A 14,874-nucleotide genomic window follows, 5' to 3' on the forward strand; every position below is an offset into this window, starting at 1 on the left:
CGTGTGGCGTGTGGGATTTTCCAACTTCAAACAAAACGCCCCTGGATTACAACTTTAACCAGGGACCTGCGACCTGCTGAGCAAAGGGATCAACAAGAACAAAAGTCTGTTTGCAAATTTTATGCAACTATACCATGCTGGTAAGATGGTCTCCAAATATGCAGGGAATATACACAAAAATGCACTATGCCAAGTTATGTCGAGTTGTAAATATTGTCCGAAATAGATATTTATCAAATAAAAGAAAGAACATCCAGACTGGCTCCGCTCTTTTGTGGAATGTTTAGCAAGGTTGGTGGCGCTGTTTGTTTTGACGTCAAAATGGCAGCGCCCATGAGTGAGCCGTGGAGAACGATTCCACTTGGTATGAAAGTACAGTACAATATTTCATTTTGTAGGAAATGAATGATGTTCATAGTTTTAAAGACAGGTGTTGCCTCGTCCTTCATCATATTGGCCTAGCCTAGGGGGGCCTAGTCCTACAGGCTAGCAGTAGTAGAGTAGCAGGTCCTGCAACCAAGAAAAAGTCAGAGGCCAGCACCCTAGGATATTGTTAGGCCTAGGCTAGCTTAGAGGCGCAGCCTAGTGCCGAAAGGGCTGGCCTAGCCTAGGTCTAAGAATGAATAGATGGCCTAGACTCCTAGTATGGTACGGGACTCACCTCGGGCTCCCAGCCTAGGTTAGGGAAATTTTTGTTTGCCGACCAGGCCTTAGTTTACGCTGGATTTTATTTTTGGAAGTGGATTTTACGTCGCCATAAACAAATCAGGAAACAATATATCTAAGCTAAGTGAAATATATAACGCATGCACGGTCATACTTTAATGAATTTGAATGAAAACATTAAAATGTTATTTAATTTGTGATGATTGACTATCGTACAACAATACAGGCTTAGTATTGAAATACACGCCATCGTGTTGGGATTCAATATTTCGACATTAATTATGTCATCATCAGGAATGATGACATAATTAATGTCGAAATATTGAATCCCAACACGATGGCGTGTATTTCAATACTTGGAGTATGTATTATACTTTCTAATACAGGCTTAAGTCTAGAAGAATATCAGTTTGATTCTGAGGTAATTGAGTGCTAGTTTTAGCAGGGAACCTTCATGTTTTAGTGTAGGCCTAGTATTGTACTTTTTAAAGTGTGTTCATTCAACATATGACGTGATTAAAATGACCAGAACACAAATATTTCCAGCTGATAATATCACTTTTATTTGAAATGCTAACACAATGATTTAATTTATTTTAATGATTGCTACATACTATTGTAGGCAATTAAATTATGTTTAATAAAAACAAAATCATAATGAAATCAGTGCCGTTGTAAGCTTTGGAAGCTTGGGCTCCGCGGCTTGGGCCGACGCTAATTTCGATCGAGTGAACGATGTAAGTTTATTGAAGTATGACTGCACATGCGTTATTTATTTTCACATAGATATATCGTTTACTGATTTGTTATGGTCACGTAAATATATTTGTTTCCTTTACTTCTTAATATTTAGGCTAGGCTAGTATCTAGGTTAAATAGCACTACTGAGCCTAGTTAGTCTACGTAACTAGCATTACTGTAATGGTACCGTATGCTGTTTTGTAAGGGAACCAGTCAACTCGCCCCCTAGCAATGTTGCCTCCCCCCTGTTAACAAACTCACCCCTAATACAAACTCTCCCCCTGACTATACACAGTTGCCCTCTGCAAACTCACACCCTATCAAACTCGCCACCTAACAAATGACTTTACGGTACTACAGTAGTTCAGCAGGAATCCTGCAGATCTGGAAAAATAAATTATATAATAAAGATGGAATAAATTTTTATGACGTTTAGTTTGTTTTCATAAAATAGTCATTATATTATAATTTAACAACAGAAACAATATAACAAACATCAAATACAAATACATTACTCTAGTTCTGTAGAAGTGCGATGTGGGTAAACAGATTTTTTTATATTGTTTCTCTCAGTAAATTATATAATAGTGAATATAAATTTATTCTCATAATATAAGATGGAATAAATTTTTATTACATTTTATTTATTTTCGTCATTATATACGGTTAACAACAGAAACAATATAAAAAAAAGTTTATCATCATTAGTGTTTCCACATGGCACTTAATTCTACAGAACTACCTTTAGTACTGTAAGTCATTTGTTAGGGGGAAGTTTGTTCGGGCCAAGTTTGAAAGGGGTAAGTTTGTAAGGGAAATTTTGTATAGTCTGGGGGCGAGTTTGTCAGAGGGCGAGTTTGTAAGGGGCGAGTTTGTAGGGGGAAAGTTTGTTAGGGGGTGAGTTTGTTAAGGGGTGAATTTGTAGGGGGCAAGATTGCAAGGGGAAAGTTTGCTAGGGGGAAGGTTCACTGAAATCCGTTAGTAGTAATGATACAGAAGGTTGAGGTTGGTAAGAATATACTCACCATTACTGAGATACCTTACAGTAGTAGTACTGTATGTATTCCTTACCACTGCCATAATATTGATATTTGATAGGCCTACTATAATATCTGTAGACCATTTTCAATGTTTACATTGGCCTGGCTGAAACACTGGCGGCGCACTCTATTGGTAGGCAAAAGATTCATTCCAGTATGGCAATGCATGGGAAATCAGTATTACTGGTTATCTTTATTTTTGTTGTGCTAAAAATACAAAAGCTACATGGATAAAATTAACATATGGCATAGTTATATATTAGGAATCGACAAAAAATAAAAAATAAAAATCTAAGAAATTATATTTATTTTATATAATTTTTAAAGTCATTTAATCTTATCTCTTTGGATGTTGCCAACTGTGACAATATAAAATTAAAATTTAATTTCAGCAAAAGTGTACTTTAGAGTTGCAATCCTACCTTTGCTAATGTATATTTGTTTTTTATTGTAATGTTGCGAATGTCTTTGTCCTTTTTCACTACATGCTTCCACTCGTTAAACTACAATTTTATTTGTATTTTCATAATGATAAAAATTGCAATAAAGTTCATCGTATCGTATAAATGTGCATCCAGGGGCATAATGAGGAAGGACACAGGACTCCCTTGGGAAAGCAGCCGATTATTTTGTCGCCAAACACTTATTCTTTAAAAAACACAAAATGTTTACACTATGATGGGTAGTCGAACATGCACAGGTCCAGAGTGCCTATTCCTCTTGTAAGCAATGCAGCCAAGTCGAAACCATTCATTTCATTGTAGTAAAAAATGCTATTGCACTTTTTCGATACATTCCACTCTGCTCCAGGTAAACCGCCAACATTTACTCGATATAGAAGTTATCCTTGGTGTTTACGCCAAATAAATCCAATCTAATCTAACCCAGAGTTTGGCTTTAAACTAATATCTACATGTAGATGTAGACATTATACGTAACTAGGACACTTTTGATACTCTGACTCGCCAGCAATTTAACTGCCGGTGCCTCATTTAGGCCTGGAATGTCTAGGTTACAAAATGTCCAGGTCATGAAATATTTACAAGTTATATTCTTTTAATTCACAGCACAATTTTCACATGCTAAATTAAAAGTCACAGAAGATGGTTCTCCAAGTAAACCACCAACATTTACTCGATATAGAAGTTCAGAAACTAAAGATCCACGCAAGAGAAATAAACAGTGTTTGGTAAGCTAAAAAACTTATAACTATAAAGTAGAGTTTTTACAGAGTCTTGAAAAGAATGTAAGCAAAATAATGTGTAGTACAAATTAACCAATCAAAATTATTCCAATCTTCAGGTAGCAACAGCAGAGGGGGAGATGGAATATATAGGTCAGAACTTCGGTCCAACAGCCTCACGATCTGATTCAATGTGCAAGTGAGTAGGGTTTAGTCATGTATACTCATCCCAAGATGTCATGAGGTCACACACCTTTAAGGAATATTACAGTGAATATATTGAAACAAGTGCCACTTTAATATCTCATTTAGTTTTCAGTTTCTGCAGAAGCGGCGTTGAACACTAACGATCGCAACAGGATCGTTAGCGCCGATAGTCGTGGTTGTACATTAAGGAAAATATAATTTGATGAAATTCTGGAATGCGTGAGAATATATAGGCTTCGCTTGAGGGCGTAAAGTCGAAGTGAAATGCGTGAGACTCCCGCGAGATACGTGAAACTTAAAAGGTCTGCATACTGTTTTTCTGTAGGCCTAATTTTGTGTCTGTTGACTTCTAAGGATTGCAGAGACACCATGTCAGCAGCTCATGCAAATTAACTTTTTCTTCATTGTTAGCCATCAAGAATGTTTTGAAATTCATAGCCTCATAAAATATATATAGGCCTAATCTGTACAAAAAAACAGGAATGATGACATATTTTGCAGTGAACTAGATACTAAACTATTCAATGAAATTATTAGAAAACAACATAGAATCAGCCCACAACACAAAATTAGCAAGAATTTCCCCTAAGGCAGGCTGGCACCCCTGGTGGGAACCTATTCCTTACACTTGGTGCTATGATGGTAAATTAAAATAAATATATTAAATAATGGTTTGTGACTGGATATGAGTAGAAAAATATCTCTTTGCATAAAACATGTTTTAGCAAATGGGCAACAATTAGACAAAATTGCATGGACAACATGCGAAGAAGGTATGTGATGGCAGCAATATGGAGTTCTCTATTTTCGTGATGATGTGACACTAAAACAAATTCACTCATGTATTCTGTCACGCTGTCCTTTGCACATCGATGGCAAAATTGTGTCATAGAAACCACGCGATGAGAACTTAATGTTCTTGCATTCACGTCTTAGTGACATCGTTATGTTCTAAATCCTACCATCATTATGCAATCAAAATCTCCGTAATAAAACCTTCGGGCTTTCAATCAAGGGGTCATGAGTTCAGATCGATGCTGGATGTTTAACGTGTGTGCCCTTGGGATTTTCTTTTTTCAATTCAATGATAACATTTATTTTTCTTATTTTTCTCAAAAAGTTATTCATAAATCCTATAAAAAAAAATAATAAAATGATTGATCAAATTAATTTAATTTTGGCAGATATATGGTTGGTGTAGTTGATAAAACGACTAACAAAATCAAAGTTTATGATGGTCAGCTTTTCCATCTGCAACCTTGGATATTTCTAAAGGAGTCCTTAAATGAAGGTGATGAGGATGTGACAGATAAGAAGGATTTATCTTTTGCAGAAAAGGTTAATATACAATTACAACATTAGTTTGAATGTCCTGGCAAGTTTGAGATTTAAATGTTTACCATTAACACTATTGATATTGATATTTACTTACTACAGTTTGTCTATTTTAACCAATATTAGTAGGTTAAGTTGCTCTTTCTTTTCTTGCATTTCTTTCCAATCATACAAAAATCTCCATAGACATTATATATTTTCTGCCAAAAAGTGGGGGCCCGGCGCCCCCCCCCCCGGTTCCGCCGGCCATGTATACTTTGGTTAATACTATCCTGTTTTTAATCCATTCTGTTTTGAATGTAATTCACACTAATCTACCGAACCATATTCCATTCTAAATTCAAGCTATCCTGATTTGAAACTATGCTAACCCTAATTAAAATAAGAGTATTCAAAATTCGAATAAATACGGTATAACTATAAGCATGCTAATGCTAACGCCCTATCTGAACTCTAACCGATTTTCACATTACTCCAACGTTAGGATATCGTACCATGAATAACATGTCTTTTTATATCATTGAAATGTACATGAATAAAACCAAAATGACCGCTGATGTAATAGAACGGATTCTGTATACTTTTGTAGTCTGATATGTTAACAGAGGCGTTTGGTAGCGCAAGGAAACAACGAGCCATGGAGTCGAGGATTCGTAACAAAGTTGCAACTGATGCCCTAGAACATTCACTAAGGAAAGCTATGGAAGAAGCAGGGAGTCAGCCTAACACGCCCACTAGTGAGTAAACATAGGAATAAACACTTGGATGGAAACTTTCTCAAATAATGTTAGATTTGTGTCACAACCAGATAAACAAATCTAAAGCTTTGTACACACTATCAAATTTTCTTTGACAAAAAACTGTTGTATGCCCATATATAGTCATGATGTGCCCATATATAGTCATGATGTGCCACATATAGTCATGATGTGCCCATATATAGTCATGATGTGCCCATATATAGTCATGATGTGCCTATATATAGTCATGACGTGCCTATACATGGTCATGATGGGATGTCATGACCAGATTCGATTTATGTTCTCACTCACTTATCCTAGAATCCTTATTGGCCATCAGGTTTAGTTGGTTGATATTTCTGTTTTACGGTATCTTAAAAAATAATGATATCGTAAATGATCAAAATTAGTAAATAAGTATTGTTTTCTGTTTGGTAATGAGTGGAAGTGACAGACCTTTAGTTTTGAACCTGTGGTATAGAAATTAAAATATTTATTTTGTTTCTTTTCAGAATTACCCGCCCAAGAAACTTCAGATATAATACCAGCTTGCAACAGGAACGCCACCAGGCCAGAAGAAGCTTATCACATGGAAGATAGTATCCTTCTTTGTACTTAATTACATATTGGTAATTTGTTAACAACCAAACTATTTAAAACTTAATATTTCTTGAAAGTTTGCATGGCACACCATGTGTAAAAAATATGGTTTTTGAGGTAAAACCACTGGTTGGTTGTTTCTTCAAAACTTTTTTAATATTTAAAACTTATTTAACTGTAAATTATATTTAAAATTTATTTGTAATGTAGACTAATGGATCAAAATCCTCAAATCCTACAAAAGCCAGGATGCTTTGTTTGTTAATTTGTTTTCTTATAAATTGTTGTTAGTCATCAGTCCATCAATCATGTTATCTTTAAAAGGTGCTTGTGAATTCCTAACAACAGCAACACAAAATCAAATAGCTGAATGGAAAACAAATGAAACGTAAGTGTAATGTTCCACTTTAAATTTAATTCGCCATAAATTATCGTAAGAAAAAACGAAAGGGAAACATTCGGGGGTCATTTTCTAAAGCAGGGAACGTACTGTGTCTGTGGCAGCCTGAGCAGATGGTCGTTAAGGCTGTAGCTAGCGGCGCCCCTGCCTTACTGCTCGGCCACTCGACTCGCAAAAAAAAAATCATTGCACGAAAAAATCAAGTGCTGATTGTTAAAGACAAGCTGATGATGTTTAGTGAATTCGGCAGATGGTCACGATTCGTTGCTGACAGGTCGATAATGTTGAGACTGGCTCAACTTTACCAATTTTAGAATAAAATCATGTTTATTACCTTTTGTAATCGATTGTTACTAAATTTTATTCCAGCTACTCACCATATGTTTTGTCGCAATTACAAGTGTTGACAGGTACGACAGAAAAGAGAAAAGAAAGAGCATCTCAACTTTTGTACATGATGTATCTTATCCATATGCATTGCCTCAAACCATTTGCTTGTAGAAAAGGTAAACTTCTCACTGAACACACACAGTCATTTATCCACACACAACAATATTAGGCATACCAAGTCTCATGTATTTGTGGTCTGTTATACGCTCCTGCGCTTAAGGTCAAAACTTTAACCATAAATGTAATTCCTATATTATAAAATATATGTATAACATTTGTGACCTTTGTAGCAAGAATCATTATTTTAACAATAATTTAAACAAATGCCAAAAGAAACTGGTACATCACTTAGGCCCTCCAACATGGCGTCGGTGGCCTCATTCTTTTCTGTACAAAGATAGGCTAATGGGGATTACGATACCAAGACCGGAATTAGTGACCGAAACCAAAAATATGACTATATAATATATTCATGTTCTCAAAATTATTAACGTTAAAATGAACCAACTTATTGCCAAAGTTATGAGTAAAATTATTACGGGTTCTGTGTACCGAAGTATAGAATTCTTATGCTAATTATTCAGTTTAGCGACAGTACGCTCGTTTTGAAATGGCAAGCCTCATATTGTGTTGTACGTTTTCCACTGATATAGCAGAAGTGGTGTGGTAATTGTAGCATGTTTAAGATTAAAGATTAATGATAAGTGGTCAACCTTTGGACAGGCTTAACACCTTAATATTCATAGAGCTAGTAGTTGTTACAGGAAAGCGAACAAGATCTCTATAAAAGTTCTCTATAGTTTGCCTCTTGTACTTTTTAAAATTAAGTTTAAATTAAATTTTAAATATTAAATTTTTTACTTTTCAGGAATCCCTTTCATGAAAGGAACACCTGATGCTGTTAAAAAGCATCTTTTGAACGAGTTTACCGTTGAAGCAATGTCCCCAGACGGTAAAAAAACACTGAGGTATAATTGTGTTCAATTTAACATTTTAATATTAACTTCCTTTTCACAAAAAAAATATAACAATGATAAAATTAATAATATAAAAGTAAGACATGCAAAAAATGAAGAAGGCAAAGACCCAAGAAGATAAGAAAACAAATCTAGTGTTGAACAATAATAATTAAAAAAAGAAGAAAAAACAGTGGCAAAACAGGACAAAACATGACACAAATCAACAGAAAGCCAGACGCAAAACAATCAGAATTCAGACCGACTAACTACCCGAGATGGCAAAGACAATGGGAGAGATAAGAAGTAAATAACTTTGATAATTTCTGACCTGACAATTAAATTATTGATTGATTTTCTCAAATGTTAATTTTAAACTTGTCTAGGTTTCGTGAAAACGTGTCACATGTATGTTCTTTGTTTTTTCCTCTCAGGAATTTATCTTCTAAGATGCGTGATAAGCTTGCCCTACACATGATCTTGATTGCGCTTTATATTGACAATTTCCGTGTAAATCTTTCCCTGCTGCAAAAAGAACTCCATCTTGGATCCACAAAGTAAGTTCTACCAATCTTCTCAGTGGCAGATCCAAGGGGGTTCAATGGGTTAGAACAACTCCCCCTCTGTGATAAAACGTAAAAAAAAAGAAGCAAGGGAGGCCACCTACTTTCATATCCAGAGTCTGAGAGTGCCATTTCCTGTCATCAAAGGTGCCACAATCAGAAATTTTCTTACCCCAGCCCCCAACTATGGTGGTTGACCTCCATTTGTGGGCCTTTTCTGTTTCAAATTCCTGCATGATCCGCCATTGTACGGTACTGCATGGATTTTGGCTTACAAAAAGGCATGGTAAAACTACCTAGGACTAGGTAGGTGGATCGGACAGGTTAACCTTAGCCTAATTAGCCTGCAATTAAATAAATTAAAAACGTTGTTTGTGGTTTAACCATTGTTTATTATAACCAGACAAAATTCCAAGCTATTGATTCAGCAAGGTCTCTTTTTTGAGATCTTTGAAATGAAATAATGTATTGTCTATTTTTTTTTTCTCTATGTATACACACATAGGCCTACTTACTGTGTAAGAGATAAAAATCACATGAACTTTTTAAAGAGTGGGAACCTTGAATTTTCCGGCAATCTAGAAAACAAAATTTTAAAGTAGAGGGCTCCCGATCCCCTTTTCTTTTGGGTGCTTTAACCCAAAACTGTATAATGTATAATGAAATGTAATGTATAATGTATAATTGAAAATTTTCCAGCAATGGATTGAATAAAGAGTATGTCTATGTCTACTTTTGGGAAAAATTTTAACCCTCTTCCTTCAAATCCTGGAACCGCTCCTGCTTCTTGCTTATGATGTACAACAATGTACATATGCCATTTTTGTTATCTGTTTTATACATATAAAACAGATAACACATATGTGGCAAAGACAAGCCAAACCAGTCACACGTCGCAAAAATTGATTTTGAGTTATTAATGCAGGGTTAAAGAGTAAAATAATACCCCATTCAGACTAGCATCGCATTGCGATCGGTTGTAGCAATTGCGACACCCAATCGCACCCAATCGCAAGGTAAAATCGTGTGTGAAAGCTCACCAATAGTTGTCGATATGTAATCGATATCGCAATTGTTACCCGTTGCAATTGGGTGCTACAGTCTTTATTACTCCCGATTACCACGGAATCTGATCGCAACGAATTACAACGAATTCCACAGGCACTGTTTGGCTGAGGTTAGTGGTGTTTTTGTTGTGGGTGGGGGGGGGGGGGGTTGATAAGAAGCCTACTCTACTGCTAAGTGAAAACCCCACCCCTCTATTTTGTTCACTAAAAGCTCCTTTATGATAGTTGTTAAACATGGGTTGACGGCATTAGGGTGGTTCTGAGTTAACATTTTTCCAAATGTGGCTGAAAATAGTAGTAGCAATTATAACAAAGAAATAAAATAAAGAAATAACATATTGTTTGACATTCAGTTCAGGTAAAGTTGTGTTTGTCAATAAGCATATGTAATTAACGAAATGCCCTTGAATTGACTGCCTAGGCTATGGTAAAAATACCGTCATGAAAAGTGGGTTGAATTCCCATTTTATGTAAAAGTGAAAAATATTTGTGAAATAAAAATCATACAGATGAAAAGATTGGTTGCAAGACTCTGTGTTAGAAATGCATAGTTTTAATATATTTTTTACTACCGTTGTCAAAAGTGAAATTATTGGACTATAAAACTCCTCTACCCTCACCTGTGGATTTTCCCCTAAGTGATCACAACGGCCCTTTTTTCAAAACATTGTTACTGAATTCTGTTTTAATATACCGGGAATCACAGAAGTTCAAGAGTACATTGCAGTGGTAACGTTGCATAAGATACCATGTGCTGCCCTCTACCAGCTGTTTTAGTTTTGAAACAGGCGGTAGATTCCCCTCCTCTGTTTGCGAAAGTGATGTATGTGGTACACACCGTCCATTGTGTATCCAAATCTTCCAGATGAAGACATGCAAAGTATACGAGTAAGGTACATTACACAGTATTTTAACGTGCTTAATTGTATTTATGATGTTATTACTTAATAACTAATATCAAAAGCTTGATTTAGAATTTATCTTTAGAATTCGAATATTTGCACGTGTTTACGTGCGCTTGATAATTAAATGTGAATTACATAAAAATTATAATTGGAACTTCAAATGTTCGTCTGTTTTAATCTAATGACATAAAAGACCTGCCTTGTCAAAAAAAGTTGGGTTTTGCTCTTTACACAATATCAGTTTATATAGTGTGGCCCACTTGACCTATAATATTTTAATATTTATAAATATTAATAATAAGTTCAAAATTAAGATTTGTATAGGGCTCATATTGAATTTTGAAGAACTTCAATCTAGATACCCTATTATTTTACAGGATCATTAAAATCGGTAAATCCAAAGCTAAAAGTAATGACTTGCTGTTCACTATTAGGCTGCCAACACTGATTTTGAGCAGGCAGGGAAAAAAAAACGATACGGTACCAAGACCAATTAATTAAGAAGTCAAAGGATTGCCCTTTACTTTTTAAACAATAATTTCCTGACAGTGTGGCTCGCACATTTGTCCCTAGTAGTCGTCTGAGTTGGTAAAACAACAACATCGATAAAAATATAGCCATTATTTATTTGATTTTGATCTCGAAAATCACTTATTGTTTCTCTTTGCAGTAAGCCTGTAAAATTCAAGGAAAAGTACTAGGATATTTTGTTTTCTCAATTTTTCCCTCAAATTAAATAACAGGAACAACAGATGAATATTAATCGCAAATATAACAGAGTCTACTTAAACAAAATTGTATATAAATTTAGACAAAGATCGTGGATGGAGACAAAAATAACTTTAAAAATTTTCGTTATATTTAGTATATAAATAGACTTATCTGATAGGCATATTTAATTATTTTTTGCTGATCGTTATCTATCATTTATTTCGCCAAAATAACAGGAGTCACTAAGTGCCTATCTGGCAGGATTGCCTGAGTGAAGAATGCTTGCCATCGAGAAGCTCTCAGCCTATCGACAAGGAATAAAGAACTGCTTTAAAATAGTAAAATTAATACAGTATATATAATATGAAATTGGTTATAAAGTAGTGAAATCATTTTTTTAAATTTATAAATATACAACATTTATACACAGGAACACTCATCGCATTGGACACAGAATGGCTTCTAAATCCTCAATGTCGCAACTCTTTCTATTATGGCTCTGCTGGGTTCTCTGAATTCTGTAATTCAAAAGAAGCGCTATCAATATATTATCCTAATTTCATTGGTTTTTTTTTTTTGCCTTCACAATTGGAACAGCCATTGCTGTTTCAAAAATCATTTGTGATTAGAAAGTATGTGCATAATTATATATCTCGGTAGCTTTATTAAATATTTGAAAATATAAAATACAAAATAAAAAATCCATAAGCTTATATGAAGCAGAGGAAAGTGTTGGATAGTAGTGAACTTTGATCACGATCTAGAACACAAATGGCTTGTAAATCTAAAACTTAACACTATGGCCAGCGTGACCACTGCTTGGGTATTTACCCAAGATCTTGGGTATTTTTTATAAACCATTTTTTATTGTAATTGTTTGTGTTACTGTAATTATTAAAAAATGAGGTGATAATACGGATAAAAAAATACGCCCTCAGTCGGCCAGTGTTATCAGCAGATCAGTGATCAAGTTTTATTATGTAATGCATTAATTAGGTAAGAAGTAACAAAGTATATTTCAGTCCATTCAAGTAAGCAAAACTCAACGAAGTGCACATAACATTGTTAATTGACTGTTAATTGCTATAAACATGGGTTCAGAATTGTGATCTGCGTTGCTATCGATCTTACCTAATTAATGCATTACATAATAAAACTTGATCACTGATCTGCTGATAACACTGGCCGACTGAGGGCGTATTTTTTTATCCGTATTATCACCTCATTTTTTAATAATTACAGTAACACAAACAATTACAATAAAAAATGGTTTATAAATGGAACTAAAAGGAAACCATACATGCGAAAAACACGTACTTTTCAAATATTAATGCATTTTCAGGAAGCTTGGTTAATTTTGGGCAATTTTTGCTGAATCTTGGGTAATTTCTACCCAGTCATTGGGTATATCAAAAATTTTGAGTGGTCACACTGACTATGGCCCTATCCAAACCTTCTCACACATTTTCAACTGTTTTTTTCATAGAAAATAATTATACAAATCACTTTTTGCTTCCAGAAAATCATAATACGCTTTGATGGTTCTAAAATTGAAATGTAAAGTGACTGGTTAGTGATTATAATGTTAAAATATAACACTGCAGTCATCTAAGATACCTAAAATTAAAGAAGAGGAAGAGGGAAAGGAATAGGAAGAACACAAGAAGAGGCGGAGGATCGCAGGCGACAATAGAATGTCTATATCGGTTGAGGCTGTGTGAAAAATACATTGTGTACCAGACGCTAAAATTGTAGCGCCCTCTACCAGCTTTTCAAAACTAAACCAGTTGGTAGGGGGCGGCAATAGAGACTAGACCTAGCATAAAATGCTGGTATAATTTAGACCCCTTTAGGATTTAGCACATTGTTAGGCATAATTTTGACCTAAGAAAAATATATCAGCTCTCATATACCACTTGTATATTCATAAAAATATGAAAAGGTAAAAATCATAAACTTTATCATAATTCAACCAACCAATAGGCCTACTGCCGTGATTCGGAAAAACGCATTATATAATTTTTTTAGATTTTTGGCTTAGGGGCATTCTATGGATGTACTCTATCATGTGAATTGATCATATACCCCAAAAATGTTTATAAATATGAAATTAGTATGAGAGTTACGCATTATATCTATCCACCAAAGCAAAAAAATCTGGTGTGTGCCCCCCCCCCCTCCCGTTTTGCCACTAAATTTTAAAAATTTCAATGCAAATCAACGTTATGTGCTACTTGCATACCTATTCTGAAACTGTTTTCCCCATGTTTGGAAAATTCTGGATCCGCCCCTGGGAAGAGCGAATTATATCCATTAATTGCATTGAAAGTAAGCAATCAACCAATCACAGTGTTTAGGTAGGGTAGCTTAGTTCGTGGGGGCGGCATAAGGTTCCCATCGATCGGTCATCCACCAATTGCATTGTAAGTAAGCAATCAATTTTTTTTTAAAGTAGTAAAATTTTCACAGAGCCAGGCTCGACCTACCGCGAACGTTTCGGTTTTTTGCAGCGAGGTTATTCAAAATCGTGTACAATAGTTGAACAAATCTTAAAATATGTTTATAAAGAATGTGTATGTATCGTCCCGTAGTAAGCTTATGTAAATGCATACCTAAATGAAGGAAATAGCCTCGAATTCTAAGCTTTTCCAAGACTTGTTAGAAAAAAGTTGGAAAACAATCCTCTTGCCCTCTGGCAGTGAAGCAGATCAGACATGAATTCATAATGTAGATTGTGGTTAACCAATGGAATACGTTAAGACGCGAACAAGGAGGAGCAATGCCCTTCTTCAAAACACTCTGAACCGTTCGATAGAGGACAGAAATAAAAAAAAATCCACAAGGTCCAGTGAGAGGAGAGCAGTCAATCAGACCGAGGGCCGTGGCTCTGGCCATTTCATCAGAACACCTGTACCAAAATAATGATACATATAATAATAATAATAATAATAATAATAATAATAATAATAATAATAATAATAATAATAATAATAATAATAATAATAATTATGTATATATAAATATATATATATATATATATAAACTATATAATTAAAAAATATATAATTAAAAACACCACAAGGCACTTTATAAAGGAAGTATTAGACTTTAATCGTGATCGCGGACTCATTAAGCTCGATCGTATAGCAAACATGTTTCGAGAAAACGATTCTCATCATCAGTGCGAATGATGACAAATTTTGCCAAAGCTTATATGGCTTTATACACATGTATGTAAATAAGCAAATTAGAAAAGCGACTAATGAAGCAAACCACAAAACGTAGACACCACCCGTCACTGTGGATTGTTATGTAAATTAGTACATAAGAATCAAACAGCGAGCGTGATATTCAAGTTGTAAATTTGCTT

General features: G+C 34.8%; 1 protein-coding gene across 3 annotated transcripts; it reads left to right on the plus strand.

Annotated features, from left to right (window-relative positions):
• The first annotated feature begins 10 nt into the window (after positions 1-10).
• Positions 11-8,826, plus strand: LOC117101686 (DNA-directed RNA polymerase I subunit RPA49-like). Of its 3 annotated transcripts, none has more exons than XM_033241721.1 (10): positions 11-140; positions 3,515-3,636; positions 3,750-3,829; positions 5,022-5,175; positions 5,762-5,909; positions 6,425-6,511; positions 6,804-6,900; positions 7,282-7,418; positions 8,171-8,270; positions 8,693-8,826. In XM_033241721.1, exons 1-10 carry the CDS (start codon positions 122-124, stop codon positions 8,817-8,819), a joined length of 1,071 nt encoding a protein of 356 aa, XP_033097612.1. In that variant the 5' UTR covers positions 11-121; the 3' UTR covers positions 8,820-8,826. The 3 variants fall into 3 exon arrangements, with proteins under 3 accessions (XP_033097612.1, XP_033097610.1, XP_033097611.1); XM_033241719.1 differs by lacking the exon at positions 11-140 and adding an exon at positions 209-364; XM_033241720.1 differs by lacking the exon at positions 11-140 and adding an exon at positions 353-430.
• The last annotated feature ends 6,048 nt before the right edge of the window (positions 8,827-14,874 follow it).

Source organism: Anneissia japonica, unplaced genomic scaffold (assembly GCF_011630105.1).
Source record: "Anneissia japonica isolate Jap-2015-1 unplaced genomic scaffold, ASM1163010v1 scaffold180_len884964_cov147, whole genome shotgun sequence".
In the NCBI taxonomy this organism is placed as follows: domain Eukaryota; kingdom Metazoa; phylum Echinodermata; class Crinoidea; order Comatulida; family Comatulidae; genus Anneissia; species Anneissia japonica.

Coding starts and splice junctions, on each gene's coding strand:
- LOC117101686 (XM_033241719.1), top strand. CDS start 280: ATGTTTAGCAAGGTTGGTGGCGCTGTTTGTTTTGACGTCAAAATGGCA. Junction 3,830..5,021: donor CGATCTGATTCAATGTGCAA/GTGAGTAGGGTT, acceptor TAATTTTGGCAG/ATATATGGTTGGTGTAGTTG. Junction 6,901..7,281: donor GAATGGAAAACAAATGAAAC/GTAAGTGTAATG, acceptor ATTTTATTCCAG/CTACTCACCATATGTTTTGT.